General features: G+C 33.2%; 2 protein-coding genes across 2 annotated transcripts; both read left to right on the top strand.

Moving 5' to 3' along the window:
* The first annotated feature begins 4,334 nt into the window (after positions 1-4,334).
* Positions 4,335-7,279, top strand: LOC143917714 (pancreatic lipase-related protein 3-like). The gene is made up of 6 exons (XM_077439295.1): positions 4,335-4,389; positions 4,686-4,713; positions 5,148-5,251; positions 5,404-5,559; positions 6,812-7,148; positions 7,225-7,279. Exons 1-6 carry the CDS (start codon positions 4,335-4,337, stop codon positions 7,277-7,279), a joined length of 735 nt encoding a protein of 244 aa, XP_077295421.1.
* Positions 7,280-9,722: 2,443 nt separating this feature from the next.
* LOC143917713 (pancreatic lipase-related protein 2-like) lies at positions 9,723-11,183 on the top strand. Its single transcript, XM_077439294.1, has 6 exons — positions 9,723-9,777; positions 9,867-10,026; positions 10,158-10,306; positions 10,377-10,622; positions 10,714-11,050; positions 11,129-11,183. The coding sequence occupies exons 1-6, from the start codon at positions 9,723-9,725 to the stop codon at positions 11,181-11,183; spliced, it is 1,002 nt and encodes a 333-aa protein (XP_077295420.1).
* Positions 11,184-12,815: the final 1,632 nt, after the last annotated feature.

Raw genomic sequence — 12,815 nt, 5'->3', positions numbered from 1 at the left:
AACTTTTACGCATCCTCCAAGTCAAATGGTCTGGGGATGCTTTTCGTACCATAACATTGTACAATTGGAGTTTCTACAAGGTGCCATCGATGGAAAAAAATATTAAAAAATTTTAGAAGAAAGCTTTGTCCCATCGATGGAAAACCACCTTTCATATTCCGATGATATAATTTTTCAAGATGACTCTGCCCCTTGTCATCGAGCTAAATTGGTGAGTATTCATTTTATTTGATAGCATTGAATATAAATTATAAAATTTCAATCAAAAAACTGAATTTTTTTTTTTACTTTTTTTTAGGTTCGGGACTATTTACAAGAAATGGGTGTAAAGACACTACCATGGCCTGGCAATAGTCCCGATTTAAATCCAATCGAAAATTTATGGATGGGTATCAAGTACAGGATAAGGAAGAACAATGTTACTACTCTTAAATCGTTGAAAGAAATAATAGAAAATATATGGTACGAAAACTTCCCAATCGAAAATTTAAAAACTTTAGTAGATTCCATGCCAAACCGAATAAAAGAAGTTATAAAATCGAAAGGAGCCGCTACAAAATATTAATTTCTTTTTTATAAGTTGTAAATAATAATATGTGACTGTAATAAATTAAAAATGTATATGTATAGTGTTATTTTCATTTCAAATTTCATTTAACCGTGAAGTCAACGCACGGTCGTAAAATCTGCCCTCCATTAAATTTCTCCCCAACTCATTTTTGTCACCTTTTTTTTTTCACGTTTGGTATTACACGAATGCACTATGGTACAACCTATCATTTAAATGACTTTCGGTTTTGGTTTTATATAAGATTACCGAAATTTCACGCAAAAACATGTTTCGCTTAAGCGTTCCGTTTTATGTGACTGCTGCTGTATATATATATATATATATATATATATATATATATATGCTAATAGAAAATACCATTAAGAATAACCGTAGCCTGAAAAAGTGCAAACAGGATCTTTTCTTAGGCAAAAACCAAATGATCGCAATCAGATCAGAGAGCGGAGTAATAATTAGGAATAGAGAAGAAATCATAGACAGAGTTTACACGTTCTATGCAAAACTATACGAGAACGACAACGGCCAATTCCCCGCTCTGGAATCGACACACGGCCAAAGGGTTCCTGCAGTATTGCCTAGCGAAGTAGAGGCCGCGCTAAAAACTGCAAAGAACGGTAAATCCCCAGGGGAAGATAATATTCCCATTGACTTACTAAAATGTGGCGGCCCCCCCCTAATTAATATCTTAGCTAGGCTTTTCAGCAAATGCATCCAGAACCAAGCTATACCAGAAGGATGGAATAACGCAACTATCATTTTAATACACAAAAAAGGCGACAAAAGCGATATCAAGAACTACCGACCCATTAGTCTACTTTCAGCGGTCTACAAGCTCTTCACGAAGGTTATTACAGAAAGGCTGAAGAATATCCTCGACGAGAACCAACCTGTAGAGCAGGCAGGGTTTAGGGCAAATTTCAGCACAATGGACCACCTCCAAGTAGTTGGCGAACTAATCGAGCGCGCCAACGAATATCAACGGCCATTGTGCCTAGGTTTCGTCGATTATGAGAAAGCCTTCGATACAGTTAGTCATAATGCAGTACTTAACGCTCTAAAAACACAGGGAGTGCCGGAAACCTATGTGGGACTGTTAGCTGCAATATATAAGAATGCCACAGCTTCGGTTAAAATTTTTTCAGGTACAGATAGATTTAGCATAGGAAAAGGAGTAAGACAAGGAGATACAATCTCGCCCAAGTTATTCAATGCGGTGCTTGAGGGAGTTTTCAGGAAATTGGATTGGGATACAGCCGGAGTAAGCATCAATGGTCGCTTTTTGAGTCACCTTCGGTTCGCAGACGATATAGTTTTAGTAGCTCGTGATTCAGCTGACCTACTTATCAGACTAACACAGCTGGACAGGGAAAGTAGAAAAGTAGGATTAAAAATTAACGTAGATAAGACTAAACTAATGTTCAATAGTTATTGCATGCCTGATAGCATCCCCTTAGATGATAAACCAGTAGAAGTAGTAAATAATTATTTATATTTAGGTCAAATAATTGACATGTCTGGTAGTAAAAATGAAGAGATAAAGAGACGTATGAAATTAGGGTGGAGTGCATTTGGACGGATGAATGCTGTTTTTAAATCAAAAATGCCACTCTGCCTGAAGAAAAGAATCTTTGATCAATGCGTTTTGCCAGTGATGACGTATGGATGTGAAACTTGGACACTGAACGCCAAGATGCAAAATAAAATCCAATGCACTCAAAGAAGTATGGAACGCTGTATGCTTGGCATAACGAGGAAAGACAGGAAGCGGAACACGTGGGTGAGAAATATGACAAGGGTAGTGGACATAGTGGATAGAGTGAAGAGATTGAAATGGCAATGGGCGGGTCACGTAGCTAGGAGGATGGACGAAAGGTGGACAAAAGAAGTGCTTGAATGGTACCCGAGAGAAGGCAAAAGAGTAAAAGGAAGACCGCAAGGAAGATGGGTGAACGAAATTAGGAAAATGTGCGGAATGAGATGGATGAGTGTTGCGCAAAACAGAGACGAGTGGAAGCGTGTTGGAGAGGCCTTCATCCAGCAGTGGATGGCGAATGGCTGTAAATGATGATATATATATATATATATATATATATATATATATATATATATATATATATATATATATATATATATATATATATATATAATATATATATATATATATACATATATAAATATATATATATATATATATATTTTTTTTTTTTATATACATACATATGTATACACATATATTTACATATGAAAAATATGTAGAAATCAGCTTAACTTACTTTTTTATTTTTTTTTATAAGCGTGTCGAATATGGTCATGAAAATTATACGACTTCATTCAATTTGAACATGTATGTACATACATATGTATATACTAAAGGTGGACATGCATGTGTTCAATGAAAGTACGCGGAACTTTATTTCAAACACCTCTAACTTTTAAATTACTACTATTCACTTTGTACACCTTGACTTTATTTGGAATAATTTTAACCTTATTTTGAATGCTTTTAGCTTTTAAATTTATACCATTCACTTAGTACACCTTTACTTTATTTCCAATACTTTTAACTTTATTTAGAATACCACAACACCACTCACCGAGCGGCCATCCTACATATGAATGTACGTTCATACATATGTATATACATCCAGCTGCATGTCAGTTAACACCATGAATCATTAACCATTAACCGTCAACCCATGCTTACCAATTTGCCTTTGAATCTTTCGAATCTGCTGCCCACCTCGAGCAGAATTTCATTGTGGATTACAAAGATTTATAGCTAAGTATATGTTGTACCAAAAATAGAAAATAAACGTCATGTTTCTTTAAGTATAAATATTTTGATTTCGACACGAGTCTTCAAAAATATTCATTATAAAGGTTGATTTTGACTGCATTTGCAATGCCTGATCCTCTTGAATCTCTAATAATTGCAATTGCCCAGCCGCATTTTCAACAAGTATTATTTCAAAAAATTTAAATCCATCAACAATACATAATATCACAAATAAAAGAACAAAATAAACAAATTTAGAATTGAAACTTTTATAATATTCAAAACTACGCTTAAAATCTGCTTGCAATTCTATTTATTCTTTATATTGACGAATATTAGTTAGAAGTAACTGTCTTTAATATTAATTACATTTCATTTTCCTCGCGAAAATTTCTTAAAAAATTTCGTTCTTGTGATTTTAAATAAAAGCAGGAATTTAGCTATATCAATAATATTTGTAAAGTTTTCCTTATAAAGCCAAATTAAGCTAGCATATCTGTAAAGAACATAAAGTCAGAAAACCAAGTTTCAATTTCTAATAGTAATTATCGTAATTAGTATCTCCATTCTCCCATCCCTAGATTTATTAGAAAATCCTTTTTTTTATGATTAGGTTTTATGTATATATTTTTTATAAAATTGGAATACTTAGATACAATTATATAAAAATAACAACGGCTTAAACTGGACTTGTTTCATTTTCTTTTTCATTTTCGTTTCGTTTTAAGTCCCTGACGTCGTTAAATCGCAACGTTTACAATAAAAATAATGCGCCGTTTATTATCACTTTAAAATTCAAAATAATGACTGTTACAAATCTAAAAATTATACGAACTATTTCATATCAAAATTACTTATGCCACATTTTATATAGCATCTGATTTATTTATAATTGATAAAAACAATAGATAATGTATATAAACGTATATGTATATAAATACTCTGGAAATGGTCTACCACACATTGTGGACACATTAGTATGTAAAGATGAAGTTGTTATATCTGACTCTGACTGCCATTTTGGCGACATCTTTCGTATCAGGTATGTATGCACATATGAATCGTTATATTATATATTATATACATACATCTGCGAAGAAAGCAAAGTCCAAAAAACAATTTATTCAATCTGGCAAAATTAAAGAGTGTGTTTGTATATGAACATTGGAAACGACCCAACTTTTTTTATGTCCATTATCGTCGCTGTGGTGCGAATCAATTCTGCTATGAAACTCGCTAAATGCCCAAAGTTTAGCGATAGATGTTGTTCTTACCTGCCTACTTGTATTTTTTTTGCGCTGTGAATACTGAAGTTGTATTGTTCGTTGTCAATTTCAGTTGGAACCGTCATCCCAGATTTCCTCAGGTATAAAGAGGGTCAACATTATATTTTCACAAATGATAATAATGGGAAACTACTGTATGTTGACTTGACTATCCGAGAACCGGATAATAATTTCACCGCTGAAATAGATGTTATCTTCAAGCTATATACGAGGTAGGTCCTATACCTATTTATGTAGTTCGAAAATACTGTTAATGACAGAATTATGTTTTTCATCTTCATATACATATGTATGTATTGTTTTGCTTAAATACACCAATCTTCTTCTATATGTATTATTTAGATGTGCAATGATGATTCGTTTCACTTTAAATCTAACTATTGTTGGTCCATTTTTTAAATATTTAAATTTAGTGCAAAATCACTGACACATATTTATCACATATCCATTATTAATAAAATTCACATTGGAAAAATCCAACAATTGGAAATAATATCACATATAACGACGTTAGCAGCTTGACTACTTCCAACTTCGATAAGAGCAAACCGGTTAAAATCATTGTCCACGGATGGAAGGATGACGGTGGAGGTGGAGTTTGCTCACTCATAACTGAAAGTAATTAAAATTTAAATCGTATTTTTTTATAAAATTTAGTTTATATATTATATAAATAATAATCGCATCTCAATATATTAAGAATTCTTAGCTGCAATGGACGTCAACGTCATCTGCGTTGATTGGGGTGTAGGTGCCAAAAATATGTACAGTGTCATATCCCATCCCTTGGTTGATTGACCTTGGAAGCAACGTTAACAACTTCCATATTATGGGTCATAGTCTTGGTGGACATATCACTGGAATTGCTTCAAGGAGTGTCACAAAAGGAAAAATTACTTACATTACAGTTACTTTTAAGCCATACTGCATAACATATATATGAGTCGTCTAGTTCCAAAACCCGGTAAAAGCATTTCACTCATTTGTTGGTAAATGCAGTTTTTCTGCCACAACTTTATTTAGTGGATTTCATTTACAAAGTTTTATTTGAATGGAAGATATACGATTTAAAGTTATTTTGCAATTCAGTTTTTTGGAAAATTTTTGAGATTAAATGAAATATTAAGACTTGAAAACGATTTTGCCGGTGTTTGTTCCCGAGTTGTCCTTTCACGGCGATTCCGTTCCTTTGCTCACGATTTCTTTCGAATTGTTTTCTTTCTTGTATCTCCATCTTTGGTTTTTTCAATACTTCGAGACAGATCGTCCATGATAACAGCAATTACGAACGAAATGCGGAATGACAGTTGCACCCAGGTAACCGGCCGAAATGGCCGCCATCTTGCCATATGCAGTGTTCTGATTGGCTGTCGGCAGTTTTGCCGTTAATTCGAATAAACAGAGAGAATTTTTGCCGTTCTTTGGAATAAAACAAGATATTAAATAATTTTTTTTAGTCATTTAACTTGATTTTAGAAAGAATTCAAGTATACAGTATTGTGTGAAAATATTCCTAGAATCGGAATACATTTTTATCTCAGTTTTAACCAAATATTCAGATACCGGGTTTTGGAACTAGACGACTCATATAACTGCATAACATATGTACATAAATAATTTAGTTGAAGAGTTATTCTTATACAAACATATGTATACATACATATATTATGAATCTCAGCTTAGCCATCTTAAATTATCTGACTAGTTCCTATTTTAAATTTTTACTATTTTTATTATATACATATTCAGCAGGAAGGTCTAACAATGCGCCTTCCTGGCCAATTATAAGCAATGCTGCATTTTTATTACATAAGTCACTGAGTTACAAAACACTGAAAAACTCTAAATTAACGAGACATCTATAAATTGTGTACATAAATCGTACTCAAATAGTGGTGAAATAGTAGATAGACTGGTTTTTAGCCAATTTAATGCAGGTACCGTTTCAACAATGGAATCAAAAAATTGGCAAACTGTGATAGGAAACTATCAACCTAGAGTCAAAAATACCTAAAACTGAGCAGCATCATTACAGATATAAATTCCTTTTCAATCGAGGTCAACTCACGGGATCAAACCCAGCGCCTCTCGGTGCTAGGCAAAAGCTCAACCACCGAGCCATGCTGCTGGCTAATGTTTCTAAAATCAAAATTATATAACTGCTTACTCGAACGACAGCTTTCGATCCCGCGAGTCCTTTCTTTGGCAATGGAAGTCAACGAATCAGACCCGGAGATGCGAACTACGTCGAAATCATTCATACGAATGCTGGAAATGTCGGCTTAGAAGATCCCGTCGGTGATAATGATTTCTATCCCAACGGGGGAGAGACTCAGCCAGGTTGTGGTATCTTCGACGTAAGTTGTTCCCATGGAAGATCATATCAATACTTTGCATATTCGTTGGACAATCAACGCTTCATGGCTAACCAGTGCAAAACTTTGACCGAAATTCATGAAAATAAATGCTCAAATCTCAGCAAATTGTATATGGGTGGAGCTTCTGTGAAACCAAAGTGAGTGATTATTATATGTAGTTTTATATTACCTTTTTAGTAATTATGATTATTTTTAATGTTTTCGTTGTTACAGGGTTGGACTGTTCATACTTGAAACAAACGGTTATCCGCCTTACTATAAAGGATAGTTTAGCATATTTACTTATAAATCAATAACATTGTATGGATTAGTATTTCAGTATTTGAATAAAAACTCAACAACTAAAGAAAAGGCTGACCGCTTCAATAAACTGTAAAAAATAAATTATATAATGTGTGATGTTTATTTTTATAATAAGTGAAACTCTATATACGTATCAATACCATATAAACCTACATAGAGTTTCCAACATTTTTCACGGTTAAAGTGTTATTTAGAATGAAATAATTGGCTTTTTTATAATTTTTTGATTCTATTATATTCACACGTTATCATTTTCAAATAATAAAGAATAAATTAATATTTTGCAGCAGGTACTTTTAATTTTATTACTGGTTTTATTCGGAAAGTCGTAAAATCTATTAAATTTCGATAGGAAAATCGGTGGGGGTCTACTTTATTGAAAGAAGTGCAGTAAAAAGTTTAAAAACGGACCTTTTATAATACAGGCAATGAAAACAAAAATTGCCTGAGGGCGTCGCATACTTTCGAGCCGGCCCTGGTGTATGTACATACATACATATATACATACATATATACATACATATATACATACATATATACATACATATATACATACATATATAATATGTTTATATTTATATTGTTGTGATATATAATATTGTGATACAATATAATCTAAAACAAAAATAACATAATGAAAACCGTTTTATTTATTTATTTATTTATTTATTTTAAACAGACCATTGTGGCATAACAGGAATTCCTAAAGCGCCACAATGGTCAAAAAATATAACACAAAAAAGAAAAAAAAACAAAATAACAATTAAACATAAACATAAATACATCCATGCATACATAAAAAATAGCATTTATAATAACAGATAAAGTAAAAATATCAAATAAAATATATCATAAGGAATGCCTTGCACCTACAGCCAGTTTCAATAAATATGTAAGAAACAACTACAAATACAAAACATCCCTGTAAGGCCCAAATGGAAGAGAGTTAATCAAAATTTCACTCATAAATCACAATCAATCATGAAAACAATGATGAGCGCAGACTACCAGATAAATGGGTTAGAGTAATTTCCGACAATTTACGCTCACTAAGGTGGAAAATATCACATTCAGTCTCGGCAGCAACGATTTCATTAAGAAGTCGGATAGCTCTTGGAATAGGAGCCATTCGAAAAAGGACTGTGCGGGCAGGAGGTACAGCCAGTAAATGATGATGTCTACCACGCACATAGTGAATAGGGACATAAAGCCCCAACTGCTCCAGCAACAACGGGCTTGACGTATTACCACGTAAGAGCAGGAGAACGAAACGAATTAATGAGAAGTTTCTCCGAAGTTCAAGGGAATTATACCCAAGCATGCCCAAAAGGAAAGGAGTGGGGTAGAGATATGGGTAATACCCATATTCTTTCCTATATAGGAAACGAAGAAATGCTTTTTGCACTTTCTCAATCATCAGAGAGTAATTTGCTTCATGCGGATTCCACACAATCGCATTATACTCTAGCTTACTTCTCACAAGCGAATTGAAAAGCAAGCGAGAAGACAAAGGATTGGAGAATAATCTTGCATATCTCAAAACAAATCCAAGTCGACGAAAGGAAACGTCAGCGACTTTTTTGATATGGTTGTGAAAGGTGAGCTGAGGATCAAAAGTGATACCCAAATCGACAATAGATTCCACACGCTTCAACAAGACGGATCTAATGGAATATCCGTGACAATAGAGTGAATGTGCACGTCCATAGCTCATAATTGCACATTTGTTTAAATTAAGTTCAAGGCCTAAACTAGAACTGAACTCCAAGACAGCGTTAATATCAGCTTGAAGGAGAGAGGCTTGCCTCTCATCCTTGACAGCAAAAAATAATTTAACGTCGTCAGCAAACAAGAGACATGATGCATTACATAAAACTCTAGGGAGGTTATTAATAAGAATTGTAAATAGTAATGGGCCTAAAGTGGACCCCTGAGTAACACCAGATCGAGTAAAAAATGAAGGAGATTCATAAAGACCATATCTAACAAATTGCTTCCTATCACTAAGATAAGAAGCAAAGAGTTTAAGAAGACGCGTTGAAAAACCCACTTCAGCTAACCTGATCAAAAGAGCGTCATTATTGACTTGATCAAAGGCTTTACGAAAGTCAAAGTAGTTTTCAATTGACCATTGCAAATAAATACGTATGTACATATATAGAACATTTTCATCAGTACAGAAAAACAACAAAAAATATAATCAAAACAAGTACCTGTTATGCATCTACGAAACTAATTTAATTGTTTCAAATTGCGTCAGTACATTAATACATAATACCACTTTAAAAATATCCATTTTGATATAAAATCTGATGGATCTACTTTCGATAAGAAATCGGGAAATCAATCCACATACATATATATGTATATAAATACAATACGAACGATTTATGCTACTATTGGTCAATATGAAGCTATTACTTCTAACTCTGGTTGCCGTTTCGGCGTGTGCTATTACATCAGGTAAAGGAAAAATACAACTAAAATTCTAATTGATTCATTTTTTAGTTCGATAGAAATATTGAAAGTTTGATATTCGTTGTCAATTTCAGCTGGCACTGTCATACCTGATTTTCTCAAGTATAAAGAGGGTCAAAGGTATTTTTTCACAACTGATGCAAATGGAAAATTACAATACGTAAACTTGGAAGCCAGAGAAGTAGATAATAGATTTACAGCGGAAAATGATGTTGTCTTCAGATTGTTCACTAGGTAAGAAAAATTTTAATGTAATATTTTTACATATGTACCGATACTTAAATATTTTATTAATTTTGTTATTTTTTTACATTTTTTATTTATTTGACATTTTATTATTATATTCATTTAATTGTAATATCCAGGAAAAATCCAACAAGCGCCAACATTATCACTTATGGAAACGTCAACAGTTTGACTTCATCCAATTTCGACAAGAGTAAGCCAGTCAAAATAATTTCTCACGGTTGGAACAGTAATGGTGTAGGCGAAGTTAATACCCTCGTCACTGAAAGTAATTATTTTTTATATACAAATTATACACATCTGATTTCATCGTCTATAATATTACAATGTATTCTAAGGATTCTTGGCCGCTCTCGACGTGAACGTCATCTGCGTTGATTGGGGTGTTGGAGCCAACGTTTTGTACACCACTGCAGTATCCAATGTACCCAAAGTAGGTGCTTTTATTGCCAAACTTGTAGATTGGTTGGTAGACCAAGGCAGCAATGTTAACAACTTCCACATTATGGGTCACAGTCTCGGTGGACATGTCACTGGTATTGCAGCAAGGAGTGTTACAAAAGGAAAAATTCCATACATAACAGGTTATTAAATGATTAGTTCAAAATCAATAATAAACAACATGAAGTAGTATTTCAAATTCATATTTTATTTAATGAATCAAATTTTTGACAGCTTTTGATCCTGCAATGCCTCTTTGGGGCAGTGGTACACAAAGAATCAGACCTGGGGATGCAAACTACGTTGAAATCATTCACACGAATGCTGGAAATCTCGGCTTAGAAGAACCTGTTGGTGATAACGATTTTTATCCCAACGGAGGAAAAAGCCAGCCCGGTTGTGGATCCTTGGACGTGGGTTGTTCCCATGGGAGATCATACCAATTCTTTGCATATTCGCTGAACAATCAAGGCTTCATGGCTAACCAGTGTAGGAGTGTGGCCGAAATTAACAACAATAATTGCGCAAATCTCAGCAAATTGCATATGGGTGGAGCTTCTGCGAAATCTAAGTGAGTGTTTTAGCATATACATATATGTATGTTTATATGACCTTTTTATTATTATTTTAAATGTTTTATTTTTTACAGAGTTGGATTGTTCCGACTTGAAACAAACTCGAATCCTCCTTTCTACAAAGGCTAATTCATCATGCTATCTATTGTATCAATAGAAAATATTTGAAATTGAAGAATTATGAACAATGTGTACATATTTATATTTATGTATTTTATAATAATATTTAAGAAAAAGGCCAGTCTTTCCATTTTATTGTAAAAAAATATTTATAATTTTATAATTAACTTTTAATGAAAAATAAAGTTTTGTTTTATTTTTTTTAAATATTTGTCTTTATTAAATATTTCAAAATATTAACATTGCATACATATATGTATGATATTATGATACGAGTATGTTGAAATCAGTATAAAATTATACTTAATTGAAAATCCGAATCCCATCCTTCATATTATATTATCTTGTTTTTTAGTTTTTGTACAAAAAGAAAGTGGGGTTGCCTGAAATCCGAATCCTAAATAATGACCAGTAAATTTAAAATTAGGTACTGTGTTGCTGATATGGTTTTTAATAAAACTTTTAAAGACCACTGTAAGAAACAGTACTCAAATTTGTTGATAACCACAGAAAAAGTCAGCTACATATGAGCCGTTATATTTGAAAGTGGCGGAAGTCCAATTTTCAGTTCCAAAAACACTATTTATGTTTGACTTAATTCATAAATTTTTATTACTTATTTCAATTCCAAATGTTCAGAATCTCAAAAATGTATATATATATATATATATATATATATATATATATATATATACGACGATAATCTGTGTGTGTGTGTGTGTCCTAACGCTAGCCGAACATAATGAATTGATAAAAAGCCTAAACTTTGTATAAATTCATTTCGTCGAGACTTTGCCGCGTATCGAACCAGTGATCTCAAAATAGCCTCATATATGTACATATGTACATTGGTCTAAACTGAGCTTAACGGTCACTAACACCACGCCAAATCCAATTCTTCAATTCACCTTTTTTATAACATTAATTGAAAAATCGTTAACCCCATATAAAAATACGTAATTATAATAATTTTATTTGGCGAGGTTTTAAACCATTTTTTTTTTGTTTTCATATAAAATAATTAAATATAAATTTTTAATTCTTCTTCTTCGTGTGCCATGTCCTCCTAGAACGTCGGCAACTAGATGTCCAATTCAGTGACGTAGCTACCGCGCCCGCAGACCCCGCAATGCGGGGGAGCGCCGAGATTTGGGGGGCGCCGCAAAGCGGCCCGTTTTTTTGACGGATTTTCACAAGGCTATTTTTCAACTACAGAGAAGTCTTTTGCGATACATATATTTTTAAGAAGTTCAGAGTCCCGAAAAAATAATCAAATCGCGAATTCATCGAAATTGACTAAAATTGACAATTTTTTTTTCTAGTGACATAATGGAATTGAGTCCTTCAGCAGTTCTATCAGAAAAATAACCTAGATCTTCTTCAAGTAATGCTGATGTAATCGAACCTGCAGTTACGGATAATAAAGCCAACTTAATGCAAGCTGTTGCGGAAATTCAATCGACTGATCCTAGCCCTTCTTCCTCAGTCATTTCTGGTGAAGTGGTCAATTCATTTATGAGGTTCCTTCTTCAAGGAAAATATCCGGCTGACCGAAGACATTATAAATGAGCAGGCAGAAAATACTACCGATCTGGGGAAATTCATATTGAATTACGAGTTACGACACGTCAACCCGATCTT

The sequence above is a fragment of the Arctopsyche grandis genome, chromosome 10 (genome assembly GCF_051622035.1).
Source record: "Arctopsyche grandis isolate Sample6627 chromosome 10, ASM5162203v2, whole genome shotgun sequence".
NCBI lineage: Eukaryota > Metazoa > Arthropoda > Insecta > Trichoptera > Hydropsychidae > Arctopsyche > Arctopsyche grandis.
This window is presented reverse-complemented; position numbering and strand designations above follow the sequence as displayed.

Bases quoted from the DNA above. Each gene is read 5' to 3' on its own strand.
- LOC143917714 (XM_077439295.1), top strand. From the start codon at position 4,335: ATGAAGTTGTTATATCTGACTCTGACTGCCATTTTGGCGACATCTTTC. The intron at 4,390-4,685 runs GTATGTATGCAC...TGTCAATTTCAG, and splicing joins GGCGACATCTTTCGTATCAG to TTGGAACCGTCATCCCAGAT. The intron at 5,560-6,811 runs GCATAACATATA...CTCGAACGACAG, and splicing joins AGTTACTTTTAAGCCATACT to CTTTCGATCCCGCGAGTCCT.
- LOC143917713 (XM_077439294.1), top strand. From the start codon at position 9,723: ATGAAGCTATTACTTCTAACTCTGGTTGCCGTTTCGGCGTGTGCTATT. The intron at 10,307-10,376 runs GTAATTATTTTT...ATGTATTCTAAG, and splicing joins TAATACCCTCGTCACTGAAA to GATTCTTGGCCGCTCTCGAC. The intron at 11,051-11,128 runs GTGAGTGTTTTA...TATTTTTTACAG, and splicing joins GGAGCTTCTGCGAAATCTAA to AGTTGGATTGTTCCGACTTG.